The 26,003-nt window shown below is 37.4% G+C and overlaps 1 protein-coding gene across 1 annotated transcript in view; it reads left to right on the top strand.

Moving 5' to 3' along the window:
• Positions 1 to 23,566, top strand: part of rnf220.2 (ring finger protein 220, gene 2) — a 102,573-nt gene extending 79,007 nt beyond the window's left edge. Inside the window, 2 exon segments of the mRNA NM_001113927.1 lie at positions 17,177 to 17,306; positions 23,325 to 23,566. Of these exon segments, the coding sequence (NP_001107399.1) occupies positions 17,177 to 17,306; positions 23,325 to 23,367 (173 nt within the window). The 3' untranslated portion in view covers positions 23,368 to 23,566.
• Positions 23,567 to 26,003: the final 2,437 nt, after the last annotated feature.

Here is a 26,003-nt window from a genome sequence, read left to right as displayed (position 1 = left end):
ACACATTTTAGGCCTCATTTACTAGGAGTGCAGAGGAAAAACCAAAGCAACTTGCTTTTGTAAGTAAATGGGCACCACATTTAAAAAACATATAAACACAATATAAATGCATTTTTGTACACTCAGAGAACAAAAAGGTGCCTGTGTGTAAGAGCCCTAAAACAACCAGGGCATGAACCACAATAGTTGTGCTGAACTGCTGAAGACAACATTCTAAATATACTAAAGATACTGATCTAGCACACTGTAGTAACTTGTTCACAAAGCACTTCCTATTTGTACAGTTTGTCTTGCATACAGTTCAGCTTTGTATGCCTAATGTATAAAATGAAGAATAGAAGGTAACAGTGAAGGAAACAGTGAGAGGGTTAATGAGACAGTGACCCTTTTGCGTCCACATTTTGCTCCACTCCACCCATAGTAACACACATTTCTCAGGTCACAGCTTGGGTAATGGTCTATTAATTTGCTGTATTCTCCCCTGTGAGTCAAAACTCAATTTCTGCCAGAGAGCACAGTCTGGAAGATTGATGGCCACAAGGCTGTCAACTCCTTTTGCTTTTTCTCTGAACGGGTGCCGCCCCTGTCTACTCATCCCATCCGTCCCCCAGAAGCCCCCACAAGACATAATTCTGAAAGGATAAGAAGTATCACCAGTAACCCAGCGACCCCTCTGGAAACTTCTAGTTATGGGGCTTTTGGACTGACAATAATTCCTTGTCTCTAAAGTAGACATCTTTTCCTCTAACTCTAAAACAATACTGGGAACATATTTGTAATGAAACCACAAAGGGTGAATAGTTATAATAGGATCTGCTTTTAGAGCTAATATTGTTGATTCTACTTTGTGAAATCAGCAAGAACAAGGGTATGATAATGAAAGATGGCCCTGGCTGCAGATTAACAGATGAGACTGGTAGAGATATTAAGCAAAGAATTATGGAATGTTAACAATAACATATTTAAAATTGCATTTTTTTAGTATTCTTTTTTCTTAGACACATGGAAATAAAGTATCACTTCTTTTAAAGCTGTGCCAGAGGTTGAAATATGCACTATGTAGCCCAATAAGAAATATATTAATAGCATTTAGGATATTTATGGGGAACAGCACCCTGGAAAAGCACATTTACTTCCCATCTGTTGTGACCGAATTACATTTTCCTCCCCCTCCCACAAGTAGTACATTCAGGGGACATTGTGATATGTGGCTATACTACTGCTAGAGGGCTACAGGTTGACCATCCCTGGTGTATATGCATATTTCTGTGTCCACACATGCAGTTCTTTATGTATTGCTATTTATGGTGCTCTGAATTAATGCAAGATTTAAGTTATATACTTTTTCATCAAGTCTTGGAAATCCACTTGTCTTCTTGTTGTGAATTGTATAATATATTTGCTAGCCCTGAACTATTGTCTTTTGATGAGTATTATAATAAAGGGAGAATGTAATAAAATTGTTAACAGAACTCATGGTGGAAAAAAAAGGTTTTGCATTTTATAGTTTTAGAACTGTAATAAAAGGTAAAAATGATTTTTGCAACATTACCTTGAAGATATTTTTAAATAAGTGCAATTTGCATGTAGTAATGCAAATTTCATTTATTAATGTTGTATTTATAAACAATATTTAATACCTGGCCTTAAAAGTATCTTACCTGGCCCTGGCCCTGCCACGTTGCTTCCAACAGGTGTATGCTAATAAAAATGTGCATTTGTTGGTCTCTTTGTCTATATGTTTGTATGAGAGTGGGAGAATAAATTTATGAGGAAAAAACTGCACTGGGTTCTAGGCACATTCAGGTCTTAATTACTGCAGATTTTAATTTGATTTGTAATCAGACTGATGATCAGGTGCAAGTATATGTGAATATATATATTAAAAAATAAATAAATAAATAAAAACAAATATATATATATATATATAGCAAAAACATTAAATCAGTATATACATGTGTGTAGCTTAGGGACTTGTCATGCTATTTTGCATTTACTTCCATTTGTGTGCTGGCCTTCTAGTTAAATTCAAATTAATAGTTCTTCAGCCAGTTGTTTTGGCAAATGTTGTTGAACACCAACTCCTTAAATGAAGAAGTTGTGGTCCAACTACAGTGGGAAAGCTGTACATTTAAGATCCCTGATCTTGTGTAGTTTTGTTGTCACTGGTAATTCCTGATCTCATGTAGTGTCATTGTCACTGCTTACTATTTCTTTCCATCCTTGTTCTCTTTCATACGGAATTCCTCTTTCACTCTCTTTTTTCCTTTCTCTCCCTCCCTACTGTCTATCTGCAGTTCCCTTCCGCAAGAGGTCTGGATGGTTCTGCCAAAGGAAAGTTGAAGGTCTGCCATTAATTCAAGACTAAAAATGACAAATTCATCTTCTACGACAATTAAATGAAGTCAGTAATTGATGCTAATTGATCTTCAGATGAGAGGGCTCTCACTAGAACTTCAGACACTACCCTTTGGTTCCTTAAAAATCACAATAAAAGCACTAAAGCAGATTTTTATACCCTTACTCCCTCTTTCCTACCCTACATAATTGTCTTTTTACTGGCAGACTTCCGCTCCAATCCTGTAACAAGCTTCCGTGTCAGTGCCAGAGGAATCAGCAACATGTTGCTCTGCATGGTTAGCACGGGGAAGGCAGTGTGGAAACAGAGAACTGGAAATATAAAGATGGATCTTTTCCACCCAGGTTTCTATACTGCCATCCTTACTGTAGCAGAAACTGCCCTTATTTAACTATTTGGGTGCCAGCCTTGCACTAAATCAATCCATGGTTGTCTTTACATCTTGAGTCATCTTCATGAATTATTTAAGTTAAATGTGTGCTGTATTTAGTTTTAGTAAATAACATGTGGTACTTAAGGGCATGTTTACAAATATTGGAGATAAACATTGAACAGTCGCCTACAAGTCAGAAATCAAAAGCATAGATCTGATTGGTTGCTAGGGGCAACATCATTGGTGTTATTTATCTCCAATCTTAGTAAACATGCTCCATTGTCTATACTATAGTTTCTGATCTTGCAGAGTTCCTAGAGGGCTTTTTTAAGAAACCTTTGCTATTAAAGTGCCAAATACATGCCTTGTTGGTTTATAGGTAAGAATTAAAACATAAAACATGGGCACTAAATACTTGCAGGAAAGGCTTGGAAAAGTATAGCATTTAGTATTAACATGAGCTTTATGAAGTAAGTAGAAAATTCCTAGCCACCACATTGAGGTACCCCTTCAATATTGTAGCTGTCCTTTCAGCTTCTTGTTGAGATGAAATTTCCGACTGAGCTGCATTAGCGACACTGGATTTATGGCAGCAGCTGTGCGTCTTACCACTTAATTTTTATAAGCCTAGTATAAAGCTCTGCGGGGGGCCTTAGGACTTAGATTTTCTCTGCTTAAATTATTACAGTGTTAGCACTTATGCCGGATACAAGAATAGCTTGTTGTTTTTGGAAGAGGGGAGGCAATGCACCCCACTCCTCCCCTCGTTTCTTAATAGACGGGCTTTCTTTAATCTTGAGCCAATTTGCCAAGATCAAGCTTGGAAGCTGTTGAGATGAAGGTGATGTTCAGACTTCTTGTGTTATTTCCTTGCACTTCTAAATTATTTACTGTGTCAAAACCTTTCTGTGAACAAGGGGCATATTAGTGGCAATTTGTATGGAGAACAAGTTTCTCTAGGTTAGACACCCTCAACAAAGAGACTCAACAATGCGACTTCCTGTGTATTGCTAGTTAACAGATTGTTGAGAAGAAGAGTTGTTTGCAATAAAGTAAAACATGTCTTTAAAGACCTAGTTTCTGCAAAAGAAGGAATTGTCTTAATATTTCATGGAAAATTGGTCCAAAGTGGTGTGGCATAAAATGCATTCTGGGGTTTTCAATGCTATGAAAATTGGTCCACTTTTAGAGAGAAAATAAGGAAAAAGCAAACTAGTAAACTAGTCTCTACATCTGGATAGAGTTATAGGCTTAATAAACATTTTTTTGTAGTGGATACAAGCAAGTAAGGGGGGCTTTGATTTTGTAGCATTGAAGTTTCCACCACATAGGATATATTTACTGGTCAGAAATAACATTATAAATCTGGTAGGCAGTTGTTATTAAACTGAACTCTGCTGTCATAGAACAGTGCTATCCAACTGGGAGTCCTTGGGCTTCAAAAATGTATTAATATGAAATCAGCATTCTTTAGATTTGGCCTACTACTCTAAATTTGAGATATTTGCAATTATGTGCTGCCATGTTGTCCAGGTTTTTCCTTGTAACAATGATCTGTTTTACCAACATGGATATGCAAGACTGTCCCTTAAGATTTTAGATAGATGTTGGCTGTGGTCAGAGAAGTAACAATTAGAAAAGTGAAGCCTGCAGCTTCTGTGGACACAGGAAAGTAGAATACCCAATGTAAGCAACTGTGAGAAATTTTAATTACATTACTTTAGTGCCCAGCTAATTCTAGTTATGCCATTGGCTATCTGAGCTTCACCTCATATATCCTTGAGTTTTAAATTATTCCCTAGTTACCTGCCTGACGGTTAATTGACCTTATGCAGTTGAGCCCTTTTTTGGTAACAAGGTTTGGTTGCATTTATTTAGACAAGGGACTAGAGGTGCATTTCTATCCTGTAACTTTACGTATACTGTATAATCTGTCATTTTTCATGGCTCTAGAACTAAACTTCAAGGACTGTAAGGCCATTTTAATAAATTAGGAAAATTACTCAGGGCTGACCAGGAATGCGGGCCAAGTGTCAGACTTGCTTCCCTCAAAAATGCAAAACCTTTATTAACATTCTGTTAGAACATAGATTCCTGAAGGGATATTTTCTAATAAAAGGCTGGTATTTGTGCTGCTGATGATATTATGACTACTTTAGTAGGCACAGACTATTTCTTTATTTTTTGCCTTATATGTATGTTCTCTTATATATATGTAGTCATGCTACAAATTTCTTGGGGCCCACCAATGAGATCTTTGCATGGGCCCCTAGTATTCTAAATAGTCTATTATGACCAGTCACTTTTAATTGCAATTGCAGTTTTTTAGTGGCAAATAAGTTCATGTAGCTTTATGGAGTGAAAATACTTAGCTTTGCTATTTATTATTGTATTATTGTATTGTGACAGGGATGGAAAAAAAGCATGGCCACAGGTTCTTTATTATTAACAGTGATGTTTGTTGCCTGGTGGAGGACCAAGCATTTACAGGAGCAATGAGCCTTTTTAGATGGTAATTTTTCTTGATAATGGCAAAGAAATAATTTGATAATCATTTTTTTCTACTAAACACTTTTGATCTTACCCTCTACTCAACCCCCCCTGCATTTAACTTCTTCCATGAATCTTAACAAATAATAGCATACATATATGTTACTCAAGCCGATTTATCATGCATTAAAATACGGAGAAGGAAAATGAAGGGGGGCAGAGGAAAGCTGACAAGTATATTACATGGATAATGTATTTGACGTATTAATAAAACCAGCAGCATTGTTCAGTCCTGGGCAATGGGAAATGCCGATAAACTATGACAGATTACATATTGATGAAATCCAGAAGTTTTGAATCATGTTCGCTGGGACTTTTATCCCATAGACTGATGGAAAATAATACCATCTGTCGGCACTCAGAGAGCCTGGTCAAGAGGCCAATTTGTCTAAACTAAGAAAATTTATTTTACCTACATAGGAACTTCAATGTGAGTGGCAAAATTTCTCTGGCAGATTTGATATCTCTCAGTCTTTCACTGCATTGTCACGATAGAAATTACACTATTGTTATATCCAACATAATCACTTCCACTCTTGTTGCAAGTAGAGAGACCAGGAGGAATTCCTAGCAACAATTTCTAGGAATTTATATAGTATATTTCCAAGTTACTATGTTCATTTGAAAAAAACAAAACATTTCATTAACAAGAGTTTGTTTTGCACATGAAATACAAATTAGTTACCCATTCAATACAGAACTGTAGAGGCGTGTATAAATATTAAATGTTCAGAAGCAAAAATAGAAAAATGCATGTTAATCACCCAGTTGAGCTATAGATATAGTATACTCAACATTTTGAAAGAAACATATTTCAGTACTCCAGGTTTTGAAAGTCTAATCTGCACTTGAAATATCACAAAAAAATTCTAAGAAGCTATATTAAAGAATAAATTGCAACAGTGTTATGATGAGTTGTTCCATAAAGAACATTTATGAATATTGAATATTAATATTAAATTAAGAGGAAATGCCTTATTGCATTGACATTATCCTTCTCTACTTTCAGTAAATGCATGTACTGTATACATATAAGTGGGAGCTGCCATATTGATTCTTTCAGTGGCTATGAATACATTAAACTACTCTGCTTAATATATGTTTCCTCAGCCAAAAACTAAAAGTTGTACCTTTATAAATAACTTTGTTTTACCTGAAAAAAACAAAAATGTATTACAACATATTATCTAATGTATGATTCTTAATAATCATAATTATTTTATCGACGTTAACAAGTCTCATGAGTGCTCCTACTGTTACTTCTATAACTACATATGATCTAGGTATGGCTGTATGTTAAAATATGAGATACCGAATTTACCATGCAGGCAACACTTTGGTTAAAGTAAATTGTAATTCAAATAAATTAGTACATTTAAAAATTGTAAGTAGAACTTCACAATGATTGTATGATATTGAAGTCATGTAAACGTCATCTCCAACTCTAGAAGATGCATCTCTGTTAAATATTCAAGCATTCTTCTACAGAATTCTATCCCAAGTAACTGGTTAATAACTAAGGACCAAGTGACTTGTTCACTGATTTATTGACTCTAAAGGATTATCTTTGGGCTAAACAAAAAGTATAAAGAAGCCATTGGCAGACACTGACACACTCTAGTTGTTCATCCCTGGCCTTATACTTCTCAGAAACATAAGTTATGCTTGCATAATGTTTATTCACATGTGTGAATGATGTAGAAGAGCAGACGAAAGGAGGAGTGAAATCTGGAGCAGTGAAAGGCTGTTCTCTTAATGTTAAACAAATATGGCATTCTTGGAGACAGAGGGAGGGAGAGTAGTGAGAGGACTGTTCTCTGCAGCTCATTAAGCACAGCTATAAAATATTAATAGTTATTGTCCCTCTATTTATTGGTAATTATCCTCCTGGAATAAAATCTGCTAGTCCTCAGAAATGTCTTTTAAGCAGCAGGTCTTTTTTTTATTAATCCAGTATTAATAAGTGCACATTACAACACGGCGTCTTGGTAGCAGGGACCCTACCCCATTTTGCTGGTCTCACCCCCCATGGGTTCCGGAATGCAGCACCTGCAATAAAGCAAGCAGCCTTTGATGTTTCAAGAGGGCACTTAATTATGTCACCTGCTTGCAGTTTACATTTAGCAATTTGGGCAGCTCCACCTGCACTGCTGGAAGGCACAGTATGTTGGTACGAACTCTTCTTAGCATTATCCAGTGCAGATGGAAAATGGATAGAAGTATATTCAAAGATTTTTTTTAACCTTCTACAGTGCAGTATATGGACCATCTTTGGGCATTTCCCAGGATTTAGATGCTGCACTAGTTGGAGTTTTATATGTCTAAATTTAAAGGTTACAGTCTATAAGATCTTTTAAATATAATAAGTAGAAATTATTGTTTGTAATTAGTTTGAAGTATGTTTCAGAACTAGAATTGATATTGCCATATTTCATATAAATTGTTATCCGAAAAGGTTAATCATGTATATATACAGTATATATATATATAACTGCAACAGTAGGAAGCACTCATGGCACCAGATCTGCATAGATTAATCACCAATCTTTATTCAATACCCATATCTGCGCATTTCGATCCCCCCCAGGATATATATATGTATAAATATATATATATATATATATATATAAGCATGATTTTACTGTAAGGCAAATATTTGTAAAGGGATTATTATTTGTCCAAAATTGTGTATAGGGAAACATAAGTGATTTTAGGAGGGGTGTATGGGCCACTATGGTCCATACCACAATCTGCTCCCCTGCGAGGTTTAATTCGCAGTACTGCCCTCCAAAGACAGGGCACAATACCTTTGCCATTATCCTTTATCACAGTGTATAGACCCTGACAGATCCTTCTGTTCCCTCAGTAAGAGTACAATGATTGTATCAGGAAGTCATAATCATGTTCTTACCTATATATTATATGGTAGCTGTGAGTAGCAGGTGACTGAGGGGGTAAGATAAGTCTGTGCAAATAAGTTGATGTCCCCCAAACATCACTAACTTTATATTTTCAGGGAACTAATGATTTTGTTTTTTTATTTTAAAGAAAATATTCCACTCTGTAGTGTTGCCTTGGTGAACCAAGATTAAATGTCACTGGTAAGCTGGAGTTAAAAGAAGCAGGTATCCAGACAGAACATTTTTATTTCTTAATCATTGGGTTTTTTTCTTGTCATTTTTGTTTAAAAAAACGCAGATAATGTCTATTCTGAATGCAAAGAACTTCCATATTTAGAGGGTCATTAAACTGCACTTTATTTACAGTGCTTGTATTGTAATTACTGCATAGTGACACTTAGTGCACACAATTACAGGCAAAAAAATGACTGGCATACCATTACCAGATTATGTCTGACAAACACAGGCAATATTTTACACAGCTTTCTTTACTTATGCTGTTAGCGCCTATTTCCCTCTTTGATAAATAGCTCTGTGAGTGTTTGCCATTATCCTGGGAGAAGCTTGTGTCTTGTTTAGTACTGGTTTGCCGTGCCAAGCAGAGAATGTGTCAATGCACCCCCTCCCCCTTGAGTGAACATGCTAATAAATGCTAAGAAATGAAATGATCCATCTCTGTGTGCCCTCCCTTGCATACCTCTACCCTTTCTCACTACCTCCCTATTTAATCAAGCTGTTGTCACAGCCAGCAGCAGGATGGCATTTTTGTGAAGAATCTCTTAGCTAAAAAATGTTGTCATTCCTATTTCCTAGTTATCAGTCTTTCTCCTCTCCCCCACGCACCTTCCCCACCTCTCTCCTCTCCCCTCGCCGCCCCATGTGCAAAGATTAACGGAGGATCATAACGGTGTGTATCCGTCCACGATAAACCTTATCCATTACCCAGAGATGCTGCAGGCCTGTCCCTTCTCACCTCCCCCATTTATCATCTTTAACTTTGACAGACGTACGCTGGGGGCCTTCAAATTTATCTTGTTGCGCCCATAGCGGGGGCTATCCGTCAAAAGCAGATGAGATGGGGAGACAGAAATGGAAAGGGAAGGGGAAAGCAGTCTGTCCTGAATGCATATCCTAAAGGGAGGGATGAGTGGAGAGAAGTCAAGTGAAGAAGAGGTACCTTTTACCCGCCACCCATCAGATAAAGAAATTAGGCCATCAGTCTTGGATGGCATCTGCTGATTTACTCCCTGGATGTAAACACTGCTTGGGTAGAATAGTGTCTATAAGAAAAACATTAGAAGATCATCTGACATATGCTTGCCCACCAGAGATTGATAGGAAAGCGTTGTGATTGACAGGAATAAGTTTTAACCTGGTCGAGATTAAAAACTCAACAATACTCAGATCACACCATTAGTCCATGACACATGTAAAAAGAAAGAGAAAACCTGGATCAGGATATTGTATAAAAATGTGATAGGGGGTGTAATGCTAAAGTACAAATCCAAAACAAATATAATAGAAAACAAATAAAGCATGCAAGTAGAGATAATGATATAGTAAGCAAACCCATCAGAATCACCATCATCAACATTGTAGTTGATATAAGTAGATATGCTTAAAAAAAATCCCTTAAGGTGGGAAGATTATTAATAGCCAATTGTTAATAGTCTGGAAATATTCTATTAGGAGAATTATACTTTTTGAAAAAAAGGTTCATCACATAATAATAATAATATTTGTTTCTTGTGTAGTGTGTAGCTCCTTGCACAGAAGACAAGAGTATCTGCTAGAGCGTAAGCAGTTAAGGATATAATGCCCCTTCTATTGGAATAGAAGTGTTCCATGGGCCTGTACCAGTTCATGTTTAACCTGGATTTCTTGGGTGGTAGAGGGGGTACTCCCATTGCTCCTTGTGTAATTAAAATCCAGGCTGCCAAATAAAATTAAAGCATTGCACATTACTTTATTAAAAGTAAGTGTGTGTCTCATGTGTGAAATAAGAATTTATAATACACCACACCGTTACTATTATTATTATATATTACCCTTGTCGCTGCCACACATTTTAAATAAAAGGCAAAAATTATTTACAAATAAGGTCTTTTCATTTAATAAACACTTGTGTTTGGGGCCTGGCTGAGCTCTGTACCTTGTTCTGGGTAACAAATCCAATGCAAGGTGCAGAGCACATCTCTGGCTGGTAAGAGGCAGCACTGTCCTTACCACCTACTGCAGAATAGACGGTAAGTAGAGGGCTCCATTGCATACTGTGACCTCCGGCAAGCCTTAACTTTGATGTTTGAATGCTCAGGTAAGGGGACAGCTGTGAGTGGGAAGGGAGACACCTCTGCGCCAAACGCAAGCAATGCTGATGTCTCTGCACCAATTTTTCTTGTGCCATCTGCAAAAAACTTGGTGAATTGACCCTTCTTATAAAATATATTCTTATTCTCATTTTCTCATTAGCCTAAATGCTTGCATATTTAACTGTAAAATCACTCAGACTTCCAGCACTGAAAGTGTCATCTATGTTCTACAAGAAGTTCAAGCCCTGGCAGAATTTTATTTGCTTACGGTAATTAGGATGTTATATCGGCTTTGCAGTCTGTAGGCTCGAGAGCTGTGATCTGCCCTCTCTTGAATATCAATGGTTTCATCCAAAAGAATATATATATATATATATATATATGTACAGGTATGGGATCCATTATCTGGAAACACATTATCCCAAAAGTTCCAAATTACGGGAAGGCCATCTCCCATAGGCTCCAATATAAGCAAGCAATTTAAATTTTTAACAATTATTTCCTTTTTTCCCTGTAACAATAAAACAGTAGCTTGTACTTGATCCTTTTTAAGATTTTAAGATAAATTATTTTTTAGTAGATTTAAATTATGGAGATTCAAATTACAGAAAGATCCCTTATACAGAAAACCCCAGGTCCTGAGCATTCTGGTCCAATATCTGTATATATTCATACAAAGGAAAATACATAACTATTCAATAGATGGTCATATACATCTATGAATAGATCTGCTTGGATTGAAAGTATACACAGCAGAACATATTTATTAACATAGTGGTATTGCTGTGTATAATGTATACCACTTTACTGATGTTAAAGATGGGACTATAGCACCCTTTATTTCAGGAGGTAGAGAAAATAGTGAAGAAACTATAAAAAAAAAACTAGTCCCCTTATTACACAAAGGCTTTCTGTCAACATGTGCACAATTAGATAATATAGACTTAATTACAAAGTGTTGGCTTTGCTCTGCTGAATGAAATGGAGCTGTTCTTGTCCATGAGTGTGAGCAGAGTGACTTTGTGGTCCCTCTAAACAAGTGGAGAGGCTGGGTCTAGGGAGGGGAAAGAGTGGCTCACTGAATGATAATCGATTATCCATTTCTCAAAGTCATTTAGCAGCCTGGAGACTGCGAATAAAGTGCCAGTGGCTAGAATGGACATTCTGTATGCGTTCTCATGAACAGTCTGTGTGAAGGAAGGGTCAACAGAGCAGTTCTTGAGAATTGGGGGGTTGTGACTGATTGCCTTATTTTCAAAAGAAAGGTGCAACACGTTTTTTATTTTTAGGCAATTTTTTCTCCATATACATATCTATTCTCTATTTTTTGTTGATCTGCTGGTCAGTCTGCCAGTCTCCTTAAAAATATCTGGCTGGCTGTATTATCTGTACATACTTTGGTTTTCTTGCCCTAGGCACCTGACTGCTTAGTGTGCCCCCTTTGGCAGTTGGTTCATCTGCAATACATTTTGTGCATTCACTGAGAGTACCCTCCCCCTTGCAGATTTAGCTACAAGTCTGGTGACATGCTGGGGGTACGGCCTAACGTTGCCATCCTAGACACAGGTTCCTTTATATACATATGGCCTTGGTTATCTAACTGGTTTTTGTTTGGCTGCATATTTAGCTATCATACTAGCAATTTAGATTTGAGGTTAACTACATTGTTACAGAAATTATACAAATTGTCTGGCACTAGCTGAGGAGTGGCAAAACCCTTAAAGTATTCACCTGCAAATGAAGTGGTACACACAGTGCCCACAGCACTTGTAGCAGAGGGGTTAATTAACACAATTTAATTTAAAAATTAATTTAAACAAGAGACATTGAAAGGGTCCGCAGTTTCCTTTGAAGCCAATAGCACCAATTCTTCAGCCCATTCCTGCCCAGAACCATGTATTTAGTCCTATCCTTTGATGTGTCATAGGCATGAGGGCTAAGTTCTTGACCAGTCAGAATTATTATTATGAAACAGAATTAAGGTTTCCTATATTATAAAAACAGGTGCAAAGTGAGTAGTCAAATGTTACATGTTATATTATTATTATTAGTATAACTCCAGTGGTATGGCCAGATAACACAGTCGGTACAATATGCAGCAAGTTAGCACATCAGGAAGCAGCAAAGAATGTATATGTGTGTATTCTGCTGAACCCTTTACCTCAGTTCAAAGCTATGTCTGTGTATTAATCTTTATACCCTGTAGGGATACTCTGAACAATAGATGTTCTAATATTTAGAATTAACAAAGTAGAACAAAGGGTGAGTCTTTCAGAAGATAATATAATTTATGAAATAGAAATTGAGCTGTACTGTTTAATTATGTATTACTAGTAACCAAACGCCTTCTTTTGAAATTATTTACCAATTCTTGTGTTTTTGTTGCCTTTATGGTAACTTAATGGACTCTTTCACAGTGCACTGACTACTTTGTGGCCTTCGGTAATCTGTAGCACCTTACTGAGGACAAGGCCCGCACTAGGTAAATAAGTGGCTAATGATAATTAAAATGCTCCTCCTGTTCCCTTTCACTGGGCTTTGGAGCAGCCTTGGACTGCTTAGGGATAATATGCTTGTGTATTTTTGTTTATTAACGCTTTATTAAGTTTCAATATTCAACAACAAGACAAGATTTACATCTTTGTGTGTGTGCTTGTGTGTGTTTGTATGTTTTTATGACATAATACTTTTTTAAATACAATGTTTTCTTTGTTTTATTCAATCTTTTCTTTCACACTTCCTCTCTGCCTCTATCTTCCTTTCTTCCTCTCGCCATACCTTTTCAGGATGCCAAGGTTTCTCTCATCTAAAATTCATTGTCTTGTCAGACTCCAGTTAGCTGTTGAGTGTGAGAACCATGAATCAACCGTCGGCTGGCTACCATACTTTAGCAAAGACAAAAAAATTGCACTCCATCACTGTGTCTCACAGCTTTTAGTAATATCGATCAGTGTGGGTCCCCTCCTTTCTCTTCCACTCTTCAGCCACCCACCCTCCCTATCAATTTTATCTCAGTCTGTTGAGTGTAAAGTCTTGTTTTCTGCTGTTGTAAATGAAAGAAATACCAGCAAAGCCCCAAATATGTACCTATCAGGTTTTTTTTATTCCCAAGCTTTCACCTTTTTTCTGTTATTATTGAATTGGAGTAGTTGGGTAAAACTGTGTGACAGCTGTGTGACAGAATCCTCATTACTGCTCAGTCAGTAATTGTGATACATCTCCCTCTCAGCCTTTTAACTTTCCTCCTCCTCTCGCCTCCCTCCCCTTACCTAATTTATAAAGTGATTGCACAGATTCAGAGTTTCTTAAATTATTACCCTGTACATACATCTTTCCCTACCCTCTGTTTCTCTCTGCTTCATTCTGCTGCAGATTTCTGATCCAAAAGTTGTATGGAAAATCTTGGTAAAATGCAGCTGTAATATTCTTGTGAAATCTTGTGTTTGACACAGTCTGTAGCTGCTTCTGTAGTTAAGGACCTACTTCACTTGTTAACACATGAATAAACTTCTGTATTATCGAGGAGGTCTCTGTTTTAGATCTCTGGAGAGATGAGTTTACTTAAACAGGTACAAACAAAGAAATGAACCCCATGGCAGTAGTTCATGAAGGGCACATGTTCAGTTCCTGAGAAAATGTAAGCATTTTAAACTAGGGACACCATAAGGTGTCCATAGTCTATTTTGAACATATATAGGCTATTTTGGACATATATCTTGGGAACATATAATATAGTTATGAACCCCTTTATAAGGTTAAAAGGGAAATGTTCACATCCCTCCTCAGACTAATGGAAAGGCACAGTCCTATTTAAACTGGCACCTACTCCCATCTGTTAGGATGGCATAATGCCTTACTCAAAGACTGACTGGATCCGTGCCTTCTATTAGTTGTGCCAGGCAATCGTAACTTCAAAGAGGGAGCCAGAATGATGCAGCTTTTACTAAATGTATTTCACTGACTGGCTTTATACTGCTGTGGAAAAAAATAGCATGTTAAATATCTGCAAACCACAAAATTAACTTCATGGACACCTAAAACCTAGTGATGTGCAGTATATTGAGTACAATGTGCAACTATTTGTAAATGTTGTAGAAACATGGAGTCCTGCCCAATATTCGGGAAACACCTTCACCAATTCAAACCTACACATTGCAGTTAATGACAGCTGTATCTGTAGGCCATGAATGTGTGCAACCATGATTAGTTGTCTGATGGAAAGTGTTATAACGAGAATAACGCCAGATTGTTGGTAGGCTGCTCTTATAGTGGATTTAATCAGCCCTGCTTCACCAAGATTTTCAGAGCCTTTCTGTGAGGGTTAGAATGAGCTTTTATTTTTAAAAATACATAAACTGTAATCTAGTTCAGTTTGTCGGCTATTATATTTATTCTGTCGTTCAAGAAAACAACTTCAGCTCTGTTTTGCTTTCTGTGGCTCTTTGTTCAAGAGATGGTGTTCTGCCCGAAAAAGAATATTTGTACCCAGGACACAGCAACAAATTGCATGGTAAAAAAAAAATCTGTAGGATCTTATTACATGGTTGTTAAAGTGCTTTCCATCCTGGGGTGCTGCTATTTAAGGTCCTTTGCTTTGACATGTAAACTGCCTCTGTGATAAGTGCTCTGTCATTAGCACCCTTCCATTAGCCAACTCCATCCTCCTTCCTTACTAGTCCCTGTCATTCTAGACTCGCGGTTCAGCAGAGACTGTGAATGGTCAGACCAGTCTTATATGCTTAGCGGCATACAGTGTTGGGCTGTTAGAAAAGCTAATTTGAGAGACATTTTCCCAGAGATGTAACAAAGGCCAAGTTTCAAACTTATGTTTCAGCCAGCTAGTGACACAGAGGACAAGATAATGATCAGGCTTTACTGTTGTTTATTTCCATCTTTTACCCCCTGATAAAAGATTCTGCCTTTTCATACGATCCATTAACCATATTGTGTTTTAAACTGAGCAGTTTATTCAAGCCTGGTTACTCTGTTTCACCTGCTGATTCTTGGATAGCACACTAGTAGATTATATTAACAGTGGAAACATTACCATTTACATAACATGAACAGTCTCCCTTTTTACGTCATATGAAAGACTTTAAAGCATTGAATTAATATTCTCTAGGAAAACATATATTTCACTTTTTTAAATCTTATATTTAAATTTTTAAATATAAATGGTAGATGATTTGTTACCTAATCATATGTAAAGATGTTGACTGCACTATACATTTTGATAACTAGAGATGCTGTTAAGGGCAGTGTTCAGCTTAAGCAAAAATATGGTGGCTTAATATGTATAACTACAAATATGCTAAGAAGGAATGTTCTGTACATTCAAAATTAATAACCCACTGACTATGGAGGAATAAATAAATATGGGTATGTTTATCCCCAAACTACCATATAGAGTTAAGATATTCTTCAGAACATAAAACCATATGTTATGTGATCGTTCCCCATTTTGGCCAATCAACATTTCTGTTTTGCCATAAAAATGCCAAAATCAGTAGTGTAAAGAGCCACTCATGCACAGACAACCATAGAATTTGCTAGGTAATCTTTCAAAAAGTATGAAAAAAGTCTGTGCTTTTGTAGACAGCATTAGAGTTAATAATCATTCTAATAAAGAAGAAAAGCATGAAGAGGAAACAATAGGTAGAGATTCTAATCTGCAATTCACTTAATTGAACCTATGACTTGTTTGAATTCTGAAGCAGTAGGCACAGCCAAGAGTACAGAACACTTGTGTCCCAACATGGATCATACACAGGATATCCTCCCCTTTTAAAAAGATTCTTGTTTATTTAGGAAAGAGCTAGGTATGCTTGCTTATTGTCTGGTGCCGGAGGTAGTGACTAAAAATAGTGCCCTTTGAAACCTTTAGAATAGCTGTGCTTAGGCCTGTTGTTAAATGAGCATAATATATGACCGCACATACAGTGTGCGAAGTGCAATTTAAGACAACAATAACAAATTGCCATGTTTGTATGCAGAATGCAACATTTTACCAACATTCCAGGATAACTGCTGCTGTAAGTTTGGGATTCATTTGACTCAATTCTGGGTGGTTTCAAAATGCAATCAAGTTTGCGTGTTGATGCAGATCAAATACAAATCACCCAAATTACATCTGCACTTGATTTTTTAAGTGCAAGCAGGGGCGGTTCTGGCTCTGAGGTGGCTCCTGCGATGCTGCCCCCCAGCGCTTACCTTTTCTTGTGCCCGAAGGGGGCTAGGGGCACTGCATCACTAGTGCAGAGAGCACAATTGTCCTCTTTGCACTAGCAGAGCTGAATTTCCATTTTAAAAAGTCAGCTGGCCACTATGGGAACCCTGGAGCTACTACCAACTTGAAAATGACCACTTGCACACAGTTTAGAACAGGAACATCACACACATTTTCTGGTTGTGGTTGGTAGTGGATAGAAAATACTGGACAGAAAAACAAATGCCTGTTTAGTTGCTAGAACTCTGAGCCATCTTGCCAATTCTTTTATTATCTGTACTTTTCTTGTGCAAAATGATAATTGATGGCAATGTTATTAATGGTAAAGAAACATAACAGACTTAGGAAAGACAGTATTATTCCAAGATAAACTGGCCTCTGCAAAAACAGCACTGATTGTTTACTGTTGCATTTGTTGCTTTTTTTTGTTAATGTGATTGCATTTCTGTTTCCTTGCAGGCAAAAAGAAGGTTGCCTTGTTTGATAGCCAAGCCCCAATCTGCCCCATATGCCAGGTCCTACTACGCCCAGGAGAGCTGCAGGAACACATGGAGCAGGAATTGGATAAACTCACTCAATTAAATATCAGGTAAGGGTTGTCTTGCCCCATACCCAAATATGCTACAATAGCATGCCAAATAATGTGCTTTTTGGAGATAACACATAATTTATATGAGAATTGTTTTTATTAATTTTTTTATAGAAATCATTAAAACATTTACCTGGACCTGCACAACATGAAGCTAGAAAATTCTGCAAAGTAGAATATTACCTAAACACAATAATTGTAAATGTATTCATAATCCACTCATGATAGCAATTGTTTATAGTTGTGATATTAATTGCAGTAGTGAAAAGGGGGTCTGGAGTTTTACAACCTGCACCCTCCCTAACCCACCCCTTCTCAACCCAGACCCAACCTGGCCTGAAGGATTTTTTATGCCCTGTCTGACCCTATGGATGATGCCAGAGGGGGCAGGCACTGGATCACACTATCTCACCAATGAACAGCAAAACATAGTAAAAAGTTATAAGGGCGCCCAGCCCAAACCCACTATAGATGCTCAGGCTGCAGTCCAAAGCATCCCGGACCACAGGTAGCATGGGCATCAGGCCAGGCCGTGCATCACTATTTTGCAGTATTATCGTGTCATAAAATTATATGGCCAAATCCCAATATTTGTGGTAAATGGATATATTTGATGACTGCAGTACTGTCTGGGAGAACCAGGTGAAGAAAACACATTTCCAAATGACACCTCTTTTCCTTTTGTTTGAAGAGGGAAATCCATTGACTATGATAGGAATGTAGACAGGCACGTATTGCTCAGGTATGCATATGTTATTGTTAAGTAGTTTACCCATATGATAGAGGCTCTGCTATAGACATAGTTTTTACCAGAAACCAGTATAATCAGTAAGGACAGGTTATCCTGTCCTTACATCAGGTTTCATTCTCAAAAGGGGCACAGATGATGGGTTAGTCCCATAGGCCTTAAGGTGGCCACACACGTGGCGAAAGATCGTACAATCAGCCACTAACCGTTCAGGGCTGAAACAGCAGATGAGGTAGAAACAATAGGATTTCTACCTTCTTCTGCCGATTCAGCCCTGAAGGCAGATTTTGATCAGGCGCCTTATATGGCGCCCGATCAAAATCTTTTAACCTGGGCGATCGGCGAGTCGACCGATATCAGCAGCTTCCTGCGATATTGGTCGACTTGCCATACACGCACCAAATATTATCGGTGCATGTATGGCCAGCTTAAGTATTTATCTGATGCTTACATAAATTTGTAATGTTTAATAGAATTTTGAGGGGTACAACATCCCAAACTTCTATGCCAAACTGCCTTTGGTCATGAAGGAAAATAAGTTGCTGTCTACATTCAGCAACCAAACTACCAAACTACAGTGAGTTTAGTTAGCTGCACCACCAAAATGACACTGCATTTAAAGAATAAAATATGGGTCCTGTCATATGGGTAATTCATATGTGTTATTAGCCCTTCAAGTCAAATATAGGTCAGCACTACAACACTTCTTAGCAAACCAGCATGTCTTCATAGTGATATCACTACTAAACAGTAACAATGTTCTATCATACTTCATGTTTCTCCATTTGAAGTAATAATGTCATCATTTATGCACTATTTTTATATAAGCACTGCCAAATTAATTTAATCATTTCAGTGTAGATTAAGGGTCCGAGTTTATAGAAAGACCCTTCTTTCATTCTTTTTCCCCCTCTGACATCCAGAATGAGACTTTTAGACAGAGTGTGTGTAATTGATGGCGTAATTTGGGTCTCATCCAACCTAATAAAGAGCCACTGCAAATTAGCGCACCAGTTTAAATGAAGAGAAGCAATTAGCGCCAGCAGAAACCTTATCAAGGAAGTAAGGGCCAAGGAGGGAGACAGTGCGAAGGGACAGCAAGGTAGCAGCCTTCTTGCAGACCTCAGAAGGGAGGGTGATTTGAGCATGGGGTTTAATGGGAAACAAAAGGAATCCCTAAATCATGAACTTGACAAGTTCCAATTGTGATCCTGCTGACAAATGAAAAAGGATGGGGTTGTTCCTTTAACTAACCGCAGCAGTTAAAGAAGAGAGAAACAGGCTATCTCTTAGCTGCTAGGTTTGAGGCAGTCAGCCCCTTAGCAAGCCAAGGAAGAATAAGAGGTCTCTATTAATTATTAAATAACGACCTGGGCTGTACCATGATAGATAACATTCAATCTATTCCATGTACTGAGGCAATTGAAGCTAATCTCCAACAAAGGGCAGAGCTCTTAGTCACATTAGAGAGTGTTATCTTCACACATAGCCCCCAATTTCTCTATTGCCTGGTGAAATTTTAACCTCTGAATTGCCATGGAAATCAGTATTAGGCAGAGTAAAGATAAAAATCCAGAATCAAATATAGATGTTATTCACAAGGACACTTATTCATAAAGGCTGACATTGGATCATAAAAGGATGGAAATTGCTGAGAAGGCCAGCTTGTTACATTTTATAATTTGTGTTTGACACACAGGCTGATCTGGCCATAACTGCTAAACACATATTATCTTGTCTTCTCCCAGTTAATCTTACCACTGGATCCTTGCGGTCTGTTTAACCAAGGTTCACTTAAGATATCTTAATTTCAGATACAACACAGCTTTGCGGCTCTCTTTTTTTCTCGCTATTATTACCAGCTTTTTTTGGTTGCAGCCCACATCCTTCTCATATATAAGTAAAAGGATTATCATTGTATGTTAGTTGTTTACTATGCAAGATTAGTCTTTAACCTGCAGTAAAACTTGTAATTTCTGGACCCCTCAAGAAGAACATTGTCACGGCCAGTAGGGAACATGATGTGTTTTACAGATTCTTTAGAGCAGTGGTTTCTAAATTGCGAGCTGCTTACCCCTGGTGGTGGGGCTTGGAGCAGTGGCACCTGATTCTGATACTTCTGAAAGCCCAGTTTGAAGGTCAGCTTTGGGGTAAATATGTATATTCATTCCCCGATATTCTTTCATACCATGACTGAATGATTGATGTACCAATATTTTCCTGTATCTGTAATAATTTCATGTGCTAAGGGGGGCAATGACCTAAGGTTGAAGAATCAGGGGGAGGCCTGACTTAATGTTGGACTCTCAAGTGGGGTTTAAAGTGCAAAAGTTTAAAAACCACTACAGGGTCCCAGGAATGTCACATATACATTAATCTCCCCTATCAGCCTTTAGGCCATTTGTCTATTGTTGCACCTCTGCTCTTAATACCCCAAATACAAGTGATTAACCTGTATTACTATGCACCTTAATACTCCAACTTTGAGATCAAAATGTTGGCATTTATAGTTATAAAAGCAGTCAAAACACGACTGAAAAGTTCCCTTTATTTTGTCCATAATATTAAACAAAAAAGGTAAAGCAGCACCCAGGCAAACACAGCGTGGAGGGCCGTCAGTCTGCAAACAAATGATCTCGATACTCAGAGCTGAGAGAGGGGGTAGGGAAAGAAGGACACCGGGTATGCTGCATGCAAATTTCATTTCAGAATCAGAGACTTTCTCTCCAAAGAGGTTTGTCGCCTCTGAGCCTTTCTACGTGTTACATATGTAACAGCCTCATTGAACTTGACATGTCAAATTCAGGCCATTTGTGCAAAATCTCCCTCTAATAATACCGTTTCATTTTCTTCAAATGAGACTTGAATGCATGTAAAATGGAAAAGGATATTTAAACTCTAACATTAGGCAGATGTCTTTGCCAGGGGCCGAGTGAATATATGAGATTCTGAAGTGCTTAACACGTTTTCACTGCTCTCTTTTAGAATATGTCACCAATTGTATTATTTTCCTCCTAGCCTTTCACTTTAAGCGAAAAATGTAAATTGAAAAAAAAAAGTGTAGATTTATTTTTTTTAACCCTACTGATGCTCGCATCTTTAGCGACAGAAATTGCTTCTCTTCCTTCATATATGTTACTGTTCTGCTACTGTTCTGGTATCTGGATATCTATTTTGCTATTATCATTAACAAGATGTTTACTATACATACACAATAAAATGTTGGCGATACTAACATTAACTGATGATACTAAAATCCTAACATTTGAAATTATTACAGTCTAACTTGTAACTTAACAGTAACTTTACTTCTATTTCTTGGGTCTCTACTAAGAGTGTCCCAATGGGACCTCTGGGGGACTGTGGTACAATTGCTTCTCTCACCCCTGGTGGAACCGCAACTGTATATGGGTTATCTTTCTTGTTATCAGTAATTTGAGCCCAAGCTACCTTGGTACTGTACATTAATTAATCATTTTATGTAGATAAAGCAAATAAGTGAAACAGGATGCATTAACAAGGCAGCCAACAAGGGGGTTACATTTTCGTAATGCCAAAAGTGTCTGTATTGTTCTGATGGCCACATCAGGCACTAGACACACCTATAGGAATATTGCTAACAGAACTTATACTGTAAGTTTACAGTCTGTCTCATGCTTTTCCACACCATGGACTTTCTATACCAATTTCTCTAATTATGTCAGCAGTGTGGTCTTAGTGATTAAAAGCACAGAAAGACAGTTTTGGATTATTTCCTTTAACAGCTAAATCTTGTGCCCTCATTTCCCTTGCTTTGGGTGAGCTATTTATTTTCAGCCCTTTCTACCCTTTCTCTCTTATGCACATCAGCGCCAAGCTGTAATCGGAAAGTGCTGCCTCAGTTTTTTGGCATCATTCCTTCTCTGCCTTCACATCATAGAGTGTGCAGAGGAAGCACCTGAGCCTGATGGAGCCAGCAAGACACCTCTTGGCTTTGTACATTTGGGCTATGAATCTTTATGTCAAAGCATGAGTAAAGCGAGGAAGGCCAGGTTTAATTTAGCGTGGAACAAAACTGATCTACCTTGGGAATTGGTGCTTTAATGAAATTGTATGGCAGTCTCAACTTGCAGATGTGTGGTAAAAACTTGATAATTATAGAAGGATTTTATCCTGAAGAATGGAAGTCCTAATGGACGAACCTGAATAGATACCACAAGCAAGTTGCACCCTTCTACAATACTGTTCAGTTCTTTTGAAAGCCGTTTACATGTAGCTAGTCAGATCCGAATTAATACTGGGAAGAGGCCTTTCCTGTAATATTTTGTCATGATCGCATTTCTGAGATTTAGACACAAAAGCATTGAGTCACCTGTCAGTTCCTGTCTTTAGGACAAGCTTATAATCCAGTTTCCCTGACACACAATCACAATATCATCAGTTTCAGAAGCCAGTTATATTCCCAATACATTTTTGATTTGTTAGGAGTAATGGAGCCATACAAAAATAGTCAGAACGTACAAATTCTGAGATTTCCCTGGCATTGAAGCATCCAAAGGAAACTCTTGAAACTGTTACAGTTACTTTTCTCCAATTTGTGAGGAAATTATTCCTTTTTTAAGTGACTTACAGATATCAAATTGTATTGCCACTATTTGGGAACTTTTTAATCAGTGTGATCTTTCTCACAGAAAAAAAGTAAGATCTTTTCTATCTAGTACTAAGAGACTACCAAAAGACCATTTAGCAAGATCACCAACTTTTTTTCTATGATGGGATCAGACTGAGAACCTGAATTGCTATTGGCAGAAGACTAATGATTGTCTGAACTGATAGGGCGAAAGAACCCATTATCTTCTTCTGTATTGGCATATTTGCCCTGTGTTGTAAGTATGTGGGTAAATGTAGGATCTTTATACTTTATTTTTGTAAAGCTCTGTTAATATTATTTAATTAGTAAATACATTCAATATCTATGCATAGTAAAGCAGCATAACAGTAAGTGGGTGGAAGAACATCCAGCAGCCAGTCAGCCAGCCAGCCAGCGAGTTATTGGCATGCTCCTGTTGCAAGGTAATTTTTTTACCCAGAAATAGCAAATACTGTATATTTTCATTCATATATTAGGATTTCATTAAACATACACAAATAGCTAAATTTAAATAAGTAATAACATATTTTCTAATTATTAGGAAAAGGAAAGTCTATGAAACATATAGTTTTCTAATAAAAGTGTTTTAATGCCTTAAGTACACCTGTCTAATCCACTCCACACTCATTTGCCTCAGCAGTATTCTGAGAAAAAAGAAATTGCTGACTTCTTCTTGTGAATAACCCAGAATCTAGCAGTGTCTGAGAAAGACCAAGACCAGATCTTGTGCAGAAGAACACTTTGAAATCAGTAGCAGGAGCAGAATGCAAGCTAAACTCTCTTCTGATGCTTGGTGGTGCAGTTTAGAGTTAGGAAGAGCTTACTGTAATAAGTAAAATAAGTCATTTATTTTTAATAATAAAAAAACTTACTATAAAGGAAGTTTTGTTTCATTCACAATTATTTAGTTTTAGGAACATGCTATGCAAAGATAGAGATACTGCTTGACACCACCTAGTGGCCACTGGAGGAAAAGAATTAGTAAAAGGAACAAAGTTTGCAATTTTTTTGCACAAAAGAGCTCCTTGCTTATCTCTATTTGCGCCTCTCAATGTTTATGACTCCCAGTCTGTAGTAAAGGTAACCCTTAAACTACCTCCTGGTCCAGAGGTGGCAGTAGTTTCAGGGTTTTTCTGTGTCAACAGGCACAGCAACACTTGATTTGGAACCGGAGGCAAGAAGGACTGTGTGGCACCAAGTATCACTATACGAAGAACCAAGAGTATATTTTGATGCAAGTACCTTTAAAGAATGGGGTGAATGACTGCAGTACAAAAACTGCAGCAACCCAGCTGCTCTTGCAGCTGCAAATTACCCCATGCCCCTTAGTGCTACTTTTTCTTTGAATGACTGTGTGACTTAAATATCTAAATGCACTTTAGTACAAGTATACATGTTCATGTAAGAGACATGTTTAGGTATTTTTGGCCTCATGCAGCTGCATTTGATTTTTAGTAAAAAATTAGGTCTGGCTGATCTTATGTTAATGGTTTCATATATAAATTTCCACTGCAGAGATTATTAGGGGTGTCATTTCTGGTGCGACTGCTAGATCAAGCCAAAGTTAAAACATGTTGCTGGCATTACCAAGCCCGTTAGTTTGGATAACATTGCATGAATGGAACCATGAAACCCCCTAGGAATACACAGAATATCATTAAAGTTAATTACTCAGTACTAATAATCACCCTATATGTGTTTTTTCCTTTTGCTATCTTACTGTTCCTTCAGCCTTGTCGCTGCCCAATGCCTCTCTATATTTTAGCATGCTCCCTCTGATATCAGTTAATTTCCTCCAACCCCTTTCATATCAAAGTGACACCTGCAAGCTGACTGCTTCTAAAATGCCCCTTGGCTCTTGCTGACACTGTGGATATGCACAGCAAGTTAAATTCCCACCTGATCAATAAAGGAGAGAAGGCAGTACGTCCGACCGGTCGATATTTTTTTATCTGCCTTCAGCCCAGCCCGGCTGATGACAACCCCCTCTCTTGCAAAGACACTCAAGGGCGTTAGACCCCGGCACTCCTGATTTGTGTTTTTTTTCTCTCAGAAAATTCAGATGCCTACAAAAAAGTTGACTGGTTTGGCCTTTCCTTAATAACATCTCTATGATTTATTTCAGTTTTTAATTGAAAAAATTTGCGAATTAATTGATTTCAGAGACTTGCCAATTAACATTATAATTGGGCACAAGATAAATTTCTTTGGATTTCTGCTGGTGACCCGTCTATCCTCCTATCTCCATGAATCGTGTTGCTGAGGGTAATGGGAGCGACTGGTGCTGTAGCATAGAGTGAAAACGCTATAATATTTAAAATGCATCCAGGCCAGCCCTCTATAATTTAAGGGGAAAAACATAAAAGCTAATAGGGACCGCAGTGGCAAGACTTAACAGAGATGATACAACATAGCATAAATCTATGCACAAACAGACACATAGCAGAGATTATTAACCTTTTCCTACAGCAGCGGGTAGATATTAATAAACTGATTCCATAATCATGATAATTCTTTAGAGAAAGTAAAAATGACCCCTTGTGTGTTAAACACGTACCTTAACTGTTGCAGGGCTAAAACAGTTCTTTTTTTCTCAAAACTATTTCAGATATCATCTTTACTTAGATATATTTCCTAATGTATAAGTGGGAATGTCTGACCTTTATATATATATATATATATATATATATATATATATATATATTTATATGTGTGTGTGTGTGTAACCATCCCTGCTTAAGAGGCATGTAGATGCTTTTTAAAGGGCTAAAGGGCAACTAGCATAAAATGAATTCGATATAAAATATATAAGCATAATGTATGAAAACCACATAAGTATCCTGAACACAAATGCTATGTTTGGATTTTAGTGTCTTGTAGTAATAGATTGGATATACAAATATAATTCTCTCTATTCTATCAAGCATTATTTAAAAAATAAATTTCAGGGAATAAAACAACCCCCCAAAAAGTATATGACCAGGTGTTAATACTCCTGTACCAAAGAATGTAATGTGCTTCAGAAAAGGGAGCTTCTTATTAGCTAGTATTTCAGGACTAGTATTGGTTATAGTTAAGGAAAGGTAAATGTGTCAGCCTTGCTGAGTTGCCATTTTATTTTTAAATGTAAATGGCAAGGTTTAGAGGCTCAAATGTATATACCTGCGGTGGCACTTTTTTACATACTACACATGTTGATTTTACATGAAACCAGAAAAGTTACAGTTTTATTTCAAAACAAATTTGAAAAAGCCCTTATGTAAACAGGGGACTTAGAGGGTAATATGCAGCAACATGAAGTGAGGTGACAGCTGTCATC

Source organism: Xenopus tropicalis, chromosome 4 (genome assembly GCF_000004195.4).
Source record: "Xenopus tropicalis strain Nigerian chromosome 4, UCB_Xtro_10.0, whole genome shotgun sequence".
NCBI lineage: Eukaryota > Metazoa > Chordata > Amphibia > Anura > Pipidae > Xenopus > Xenopus tropicalis.
This window is presented reverse-complemented; position numbering and strand designations above follow the sequence as displayed.